General features: G+C 35.3%; 1 protein-coding gene across 1 annotated transcript in view; it reads left to right on the top strand.

The window, feature by feature from the left end:
- LOC110095694 (phosphatidylinositol 3,4,5-trisphosphate 3-phosphatase and protein-tyrosine-phosphatase PTEN2A) overlaps nucleotides 1-9053 on the top strand; it is a gene marked incomplete in the record, with an annotated part of 49948 nt that overhangs the window by 36222 nt on the left and 4673 nt on the right. Inside the window, 2 exon segments of the mRNA XM_028692245.1 lie at nucleotides 483-529; nucleotides 1938-2068. Coding sequence (XP_028548078.1) covers nucleotides 483-529; nucleotides 1938-2068 — 178 coding nt within the window.

Consider the following 9053-nt stretch of genomic DNA (forward strand, 5'->3'; position numbering starts at 1 on the left):
CATTGGAGACTATGGATTGTGAAGTTTATGGGTGGAGCTCCCGCCATGATATCTTGTAGTTTGTCTCAACTAAGTCCTCCAACTCGCTTTATAAGAGCGTTAATGAATCTGAAGAGTTTTTAATAGATCTATCACAGAAGGACCCCTTAAAGTGCATAATTATCTAGGATCCAGTTGTAGGCTTTTGGAGAACATGGACTAATGTGAAACAAGCTCTTGTCCTCAAGGAGCGGTTGTTAGCATTAGTTTGACTTGACTTGTTATTAGAATTAAAACCATTCACCTCCATACCGGTTTGTTTGTTTGTTTGTTTGATTCAATGTGAACTCTATTATTGATTACTGTTGTTCTCTTATTGCATTTTTTGTTGTTGTTACTGAAAGGAAATGCTAGTCCATCTTTCAAAATGCATTGCATTACCTGTTTTTTCTTGTTCTTTCTTGATCTTTCTCAAGGTATATGATTAGAGTACTTTTGTCCAGGTATTCTCTTTTCTACCAAAAAGCATCCCAGGACTAAAGACTTGCTGGTATTTTCTGACTTCATAATTAAAATCATACTAATTCAATGTTTGTACTTTTAAGCAGTAAATTGGTTTACTATTTTGTTTCAAGTTTGTCTCCACGTTTTAGGCTTGTTGTGACTTCATGCATGTTTAAAGACTGAAAAATTTAAACTTTTTAATGGCGGAAGCTCTAATTGTCAGACTGAAGTATAGAAACGACTGCAGTTAAGGGGGATTGAACATATAATATTCATTCGAACATGTGATTGATCGGACAGTTTTCAAATACGTTGATCTGCAGAAAACTTCTAAACACTTTTTGATTCAAGGGAGGTTCATGTTTCTTGCTTTTCTCATGTCGTAGAGGGTCGTTTGCATGCGTACCTTATCTCTGTTTCTTTTCTTTAGCTTAATTCGTTGGCTTTTTGAGACGAAGTTGCATACAAATGGATCAAATCTGTTTTAATACCAAGTAATGGATTGATCACATTGGAATTATCCCTTCTTACTTTTGGGAGGGGAGAAAGAAAACATAGAACTTCTAGATGGAGATTGGTTTGGTCAAGAGGAGGGTGATTATTAGGAATATATATATATATATATTAGGGTCCTTAATAACAAAGGATTATCACAAGTCCTGGCATAAATATTGACCCATCATTGAAGAATGGCAGTACATAGTTACATGAATTGAATAATAAGATTAACTAGGCATGAATAAACATCTGATGTTTCTGCATAATGAAGGCATGTGCATCAACCCTCCATATAACCTTATTGGTAGGAGCTTCATGCACTGCGCCTTTTTTTTCCTGAACTTTTATGTTATACAAATAGTGCTATCATGATGAGTATTTAAGAAACTTTGTTCGATACTTTATGCGTACGTTCCAGTATCTTTACTGATTGCAATTTTTCAAAATAACTTGTCATTTCATCATCGTCATGAGGTATATCACTTCGATTAAGCCCTTTTCTGCTTATTCACTTCTCACCCTAATTTTGTGAATTGTACTCTTCTTTAGTTTATTCTGTTCACATATAGATGAGAAGTAGAAGCTGACCCCAAATAGTTGGGATAAATGTTAATTATGGTGCTGATGATTCAAATCCCATCATTTTGAATTTTCACGTTCTTAAAATATCTATCACCCATTTTTTGATTTTTTATGACCTGCTTCTTCCCTCGTCTATAGATTAGAAGGTTAAATCACTTTTCAGAACCAGTTTCTTGGTTATTCTTATTAAGTTTCTGGATTGATTGCATGCTTGGACCACTTTAAAAGTTCGTATGACTTCGATATGCTGCTCTATAACTGAATTTCATTGTCTTCTATTGTTTAGGCACGTTATGCTAGTGCATGCGTGATTAACTGTTTTTCCTCTTAATGCTTATGCCTTGCATTCTATTTTCTTTTTATTGTTTTTTTAGCCTGAGGATTTCTGGTTTAGTGCACCAAAGAAAGGAATTATGGTATTTGCTTTACCTGGTGAATCTGGTCTTACGGAAGTGGCTGGGGATTTCAAAATCAATTTCCATGATCGACAAGGAGATTTCTATTGGTACGGCATTTTAATGTCAGTTAATTACTTCATTGCATTCTAAAACTACTCGTCTTATGGCTATTACCAGTACAAGTTTGCTATTAGGCAACAAATGTAACTGTTTTCGGTAAAAAGTTTCTAGGAAAATATCACCAGATAGCTACTATATTTTGCTAGGAAAATATCACTAGTTAGCTACTATATTTGTTGAGATGTTTGATAGAGAAGTATAGAGAGTGTAAGGAGGATCTACTTATGATATTGACTGACTTAGAAAAAAGCAGATGAAAAATTCTAAAAAGTGCTCTGGAGAGTTCTAAAAATATGGAGTTGATAATGCTTATACTCAAGTCATTAAGGATATGCATTACTTGGTGTTCAAACACAAGGTGGTTTGACCATGCATTTTTTTATTTTAGTTGGAAGATATCAAGAATCAAATTTAAGCTCATATATTTTGCTTTATTCATGAATAATCTGACTAGAAATTTTGATGCAACCTAAGTTTCTAAATATTTTATGGAGAATACTTAGGAAAACAATAAGAAAATTCTTCCTTTCAATAAAGCATAAGCATCCACATTTTTGAAAATATAGAAGTAGAAACAAGTTTTAGAAAGTAGCTTACGAAATCCGAAGGGAAAAACACTTGGGAAATTATATATAAGGTTACCCTCAAAACAACCAACAAAAGGTCATCTCACATGCAAAGCTTGAAAAATTAGGTAAGGTGCTTAAAGGTAAGATCTAACCAGATATCCACCACATAAATGATCCGGCACAAGTCCACACTCCTCCATCAGATACCAACAAAGCATGTTAACAAACACAACTAATCTTACAAGAGAAGAAGGATGCATATGGGGCGGGAACCGTGGAGAGAGAAGAAGAGGTAGAAAATCAAGACGAAGTAGTAGAGGGGAAGGGGAAGGAGAATAGCTCGCAAGATAGAAAAACTCACAGGTTCGTATGCAAATACTTCACAAAAACTGTCAAAAAACAGTGAGAAAACAACCCCTATTTATAGGGAAGAAAAGAGGGATAGAGTAATAAATGCGGGTAGGTAAAAATCACATATCCAGCCAATAAAAACTTATCAAAACTGCAGCAAACAGGGACATAATGGACAACTGCCTAGGGGAAAAAACAAAGCATCCACATAGCATAAAGTGGGGAAAAACTGAAGCAACAACACAGCTGCCAAGGAGGGGGAAACCGAAGCACTGATTGGATCCCTGTGTGTGGTGCCAGTTAAGTGAGATTCTTTAGGATCGGCTTGGAAACGGGCACAAATGCACACACTAAACATTATGTCTGGTCTACTGTCAGTCAGGTAAAGAAGGGATCCAATCATTCATCTACACAAGTACTATGGTTAAAACAACAAATTCTTAATCTTGGACTACCTGTTGGAACCATCTCGATCATGTGTGACAACACAAGTGCAATTTGTATCTCTAAGAATCCAATTCAACACTCTCGAACGAAACACATAGACATTAGACATCATTTCATTGGAGATCACGTCGCTAAGGGAGATATAGAATTACATCACATCGCTACAGGAGATCAATTGGCAGACATATTCACAAAACCTTTAGCTTTCGACACCTTTAGCACCTTGAGGACTAGATTAGGTGTCATAGATATAAATGCATAAAAAAAAACAACAAAATAAAAATTTTAGGGCTGCTCCTGATCACCACACACTCACCACACAAAAACTCTGCATTGACTGTTCATCGTACTGTACGACCTACATCGTACTGTACCATACATCTCAATGTCCACCAACAAGCAGATTTCGGCTCTGTTGATTGTACTGTACGACCTACATCGTACTGTACAATATTCTTCCCGCATAATTGCCTACCGTATTGTACGATATCTCTTCTTCGTACGATACGATCCAGTCCGAACGGATTGTGACGATTAAATTCGGCTGGTACGACATTATTTGAGTATCGTATGTACGAATACTCCGTTTCGTACGGTAGATAAACATCAGCACAAAGGAAATTTGAGTTAAAGCTGTTTGGTACGATATTTATTATGTATCGTACTGTCAACACCCCTGTTCGTACAGTACGAAACTTTTGGGCTCAAAAGTCGTACTGGAGGTCTCGGGACGATCGAAATTGCGCTGATCGTACTATACGATACTATCGTACTGTACAATTTGACTGCTTTTTCCGACGACGCTCAGAATATTAATGGATATTAGTAAGTCCCAGATTCGACTGTACGATTTTCGAAATTTCTATAACGCTTGCCTAGGCCGTTTTTTCACTCAAAACCTCTCCTCAATCAGCTCTTCACTTAGTTTTCGTGACCCTATTGCAATGTCTAAAAGAGTCGGATGACTGCTGGATAAGCCTGTCCAGTCGAGTTCGCCAACGTGATCGTTTCTGAATAGTGAATAATGGAGCCTACCACCACGATATTAAAGCTGCAAAATTTCCATTCAAAATGCTTAAATCAGGCTGGCTCTCAATTCGAGTAAGGCTTTTGGCTTCCCCACCTTCCATTCCTACTCACACTAGACGGTTTTCATATAACTTGAACTTCTTCTTTTTGAATTTCTCGCCAAACACTCATCCGTAACCGTAGTCGCTACACCACTTTACTCTTCTAGTTTGTGGCCGCAGCCATTGAGATCACTAGAGCCGACATTGCTCAATATATTGGGTTGTCCACTGAAGGACCTATGGTTCGCTCATTTCTTACTGACGAATTTGATTGGAGCGATGTTAATAGAGTCCTTAGGAATACTGCTTTTCATCAACACCAACCTCTTGTTCAATCCTTAACTCGAAATGCCCGTATAATTCAACATGTTCTTCGAACCTCAATCATACCCAAAGGTGGCGACCGTATCAATCTGACCCCGACCTTATCCGTCGCTACCTATCTTATTATGTCCAACATTAAGTTTGATGAGGTCGATTTAATTAGCAACTATATTCGCCACATGACTTTTGTTCGTCTACCTACCACTCGACGGAAACAGAATCTGGCTCTTGGTCACCTAATAGGATATATCCTCCACAATAAATATCAATTGTCCTACCCTGGTGAACCCGACATTCTTCCTATTTTTTATACGGATGCTTCCTTCCGTATTCTCTTTCATCGGGGACACGAGCCTGAAGACCCAGCCTTTGATGAAGAAGAAGGAGAAGATGCCCCAGCCGCAGCTCCAGCTCGACCACGACGCCATGCCGCACCCCGAGCACCTGCACCAGCACCAGCATACCCTAATGATGATTTAGTCGCACGCTTCGACCAGCTGCAGACTCGTCTCGACATGCATATTCAAGAACAACATCAGCAACACGAGACTGATATGCAATGGTTTGGAGAACGTTTCACTGCAATTGATCACCGCTTTGATGCTCTATTTCAATATTTTCAACCAAATCCACCTCCACCACCAACTGATCAGGACCCGTCTGCGTAGATTGTTTGTGTTTTCATTGTAGTTTTTCTTATTTTGCTTTTTGCTTTTAGTTGCTCCTTTTTGTGCTGTCAAAAGGGGGAGAAGTTTGTTGTACATGTTGTTATGCCTGTTATCTAAATGCATTCTTTTTGTTCTGTACTTGCTTTTGGTATCCAATTTTTTTTCTTGTATTTAATTAAAAATATTGAAATAGAACATTAAAGCGGTGATCAATTGCAGTGAAACGTTCTCCAAAAGATTGCATGTCAAAAAAAGTTGCTAGTGATATTAAAAATATTGTAAATGATGTGTTTGGAGTTTTAAAGGGGAAAAGCTCCTAATAGTAAAAATTATTTGTAGTGGATTCAAAATGTTGCAAGAAAAAAAAAGATGTTTTGTTATAAAAATTGATTTAGAGGTAAAAACTATGACAATTGAGAAATATATAAAGAGGTCCGTAAAGAGTCTAAGAAAATAATATGTGATGGAAAGATTTTAGCTTTTAATGATTTATATAATATATTAGATACTATGGAGGGTGAAAGATATATGCAAAAAATTATAAAACAAAAGATAAAGAGTAGTAAGGATTAGTTTAAGTGAAGTGCATTAAGGATGAAGATCAACAAGTACTTTTATTAGAAGAGGATATTCAACAAAAGGTGGATGAGATATTTTTTCTAAACTTTTCAATGAAGATTGTGAGAATGCAATTGACTTTAGTGACTTTAGCACCTTAAATGAAAATAAAGATTTTTATTTTTATGGGAGTATTAGTAAAATCAAAGTTAGAGAGACTTAAAAAAAAATGAAGTATGGAAAAGTTGTTGGACTTGATGATATCCAATAGAGGTGCCAAAATGCTTAGGAGATGAAGGAATTTCTTGGCTCACTAAACTTTTTAATATTAGTTTGAAGACTAAAAAAATGTCAAATGAGTGGAGAATGAGGGTGTTGATTCCTATTTTTAAAAATAAAAGTGATGAACAAGATTGTGCAAATTATAGAGGAATTAATTTAATGTGTCATACTTTAAAATTATGGGAGAGAGTTATGGAACATAGGTTAATGATGTTAATGTTTCTCAAAATCAATTTGGATTCATGATGTGTATGTCTACTATGCAAGTTAACATTTATTGAGAGGTTTGTTGGAGAAGCATAGGGAGAATAAGGAGGATCTACATATGATATTTATTGATTTAGAGAAAGCATATGATAAAGTTCCAAGAAAATTGCTATGGAGAGTTCTAGAAAAGAAAGGGGTTAATAATGCTTATATTCAAGTCATTAAGGATATGAATGCAGGAGCTGTTACTTGTGTTCAAACACAAGGTGGTTTGAACAAGTATTTTCTTATTTCAGTTGGATTACATCTAGGATCAGTCTTAAGCCCATATTTTTTGCTTTAGTTATGGATGTTCTCACTAGACATTTGCACGCGGTTATACCCTTGTGTATGCTTTATGCTGATGATATTCTTCTTATTGATAAGGCTAGAGAGGGAGTTGAAGGTAAACTTGAATTATGAAAGTTAACCTTAGAGTTTAAAGGTTTTCATTTGAGTAGATTTAAAACTGAATATATAGAATGTGATTTAGTAGTAATAGATCTAGTTGGGGGATTTTGACTTTGGGTGATCAAGTCATTAATAAGAGTATACGTTGGATATCTTGAGTCTATTGTTCAGAGTGATGGTGAAATATATGGGTGTATTATTAGTAGAATTCAAGTTGGATGGTTGAAGTGGAGGAATGCATTGGGCTTGTTGTGTGATAGAAAATTTCCCCTCAAACTTAAAGGAAAAATTCTATAAGATGGTGGTGAGACCTGCAATTCTTTATGCTGTAGAATGTTGGTCATTAAAAGAGAAGCATAATATTAAGTATTGCACAGATGAGGATGCTCAGGTGGATGAGTGGCTTTACTCTTAGAGATAGGATATGAAACTAGCATATGCATGAAAAGGTTGGAGTAGCTCCAATTGGAAGATTATATTAGAGAGATTCGCCTTAGATGATTTGGTCATATAAAATGCTGGCCTTCCGATAACCCGGTTAGGAGAATAGATGTATTAGATTTGGCTTATGTTAAGAAAGATAGAGGTAGACTTAAAAAAATTTTGGTTAGAAAGTATATAAATGATCTTTCCTTATTAGATTTCAATGAGAATTTAACTCTTATCAGGACACACTGAAGAAAAAAAAATTATGTAGCCGACCCCACATAGTGGGATAAAGGCTTGATTTTGTTGTAGTTGAGATCTAAGCCTTCCAAAAGAATATTTTTCTTAAGGTTAATTATATCTTGAGAGATATTTAAGAATACTCTTCATAAAGTTGTTAAGCTTCTGCTCTAATTATTTCAGCCATGCTTTCAAAAAGATTTTGAGTCATAAGTATAGATAAGGAACTCCAGGAAGAATATAACTGGATCATGATTTCATGGTTTTATCATCCCATGCTATCATATTAAGTCTACTTAGTTTTGAAGTTAATCAACTTAACAGGAACTAAGGTTCTTCATTAGCAATCATGAAATATGTCGTTAAAAATGTTGTAGATCTGGAGCCAAGGAAGACAAGTCCTAGACTGTATCTGATATGAAGGATATAAGGCTCACTCTCCTTAGAATATGAAGAGAGATCCTATAGAGCGGGAGGACAAAAATAGTTTGACTAGTAGAGTCAAACTACCCAAATAGGCCTTAGAATCCTTTATGGACCTAAACAACCACTAATTTGCCAGTGTACTCGATTAGCACCTGAGTTTAACGAATCATGATAGCAGCCCTGTTTAAATGGAGCAAATATGCCCTATTGGACAGGCATGATGTAAAATCATCTATCCTTATGAAGACTTGATCTAACATACATGAGAGTTTTGACTTTGTCATGATGAGTGAAATAACTATACTCTTGTTGATTATATAACTTCTTCTGAAAAAGTTCAAACAACACTATGTGCTAAGTACATGTTCATATAAACACAGAATGTGAGTTCATTTTGTTTAAAAGAATGGTCTTACGTGAGCATGTATTATTATTTTTTTATTTAGGGAAAGATTTACCCTGAGGGTGATTTTAAAAGTCTAACATTTTAATTAGTTTTATATAAAATAAAAATTTTCTGAGAGCCTACCGATGTTGGTAATTCCAAGCAAACCAACACATAATTAACAAAATGAAAGCACTCAATTTAGCAACAATCATTTAGATAAATATTTGTAAATTGTTGGGGGGGGGGAGGTTGGATACAACTGGATTTTGCAAATATACCCCAGTGAAAGAGAAAATATGAGTAATTGGGCTCTTCTTAAAGCAATCCAGTCTTATATATATGCACACAAATAGTAATTTGAAAATTAAATAAAACATACAAAATTAAGCTATCAGCCATAAATTTTTGCTATTCCTTTTCGTTGTCTCCTTGGTTCTTGATTTGAGAGGGTACTCATGAAGTTCATGCTTGTAGTTTAACTCATTTACATAGCTTTCCTATTTTGAAAAGCATATATATATATATATATATATATATATATATATATTAAAATTTTTATCGCTCTA

The sequence above is a fragment of the Dendrobium catenatum genome, unplaced genomic scaffold, assembly GCF_001605985.2.
Source record: "Dendrobium catenatum unplaced genomic scaffold, ASM160598v2 original_scaffold_153559, whole genome shotgun sequence".
NCBI classification, from domain to species: domain Eukaryota; kingdom Viridiplantae; phylum Streptophyta; class Magnoliopsida; order Asparagales; family Orchidaceae; genus Dendrobium; species Dendrobium catenatum.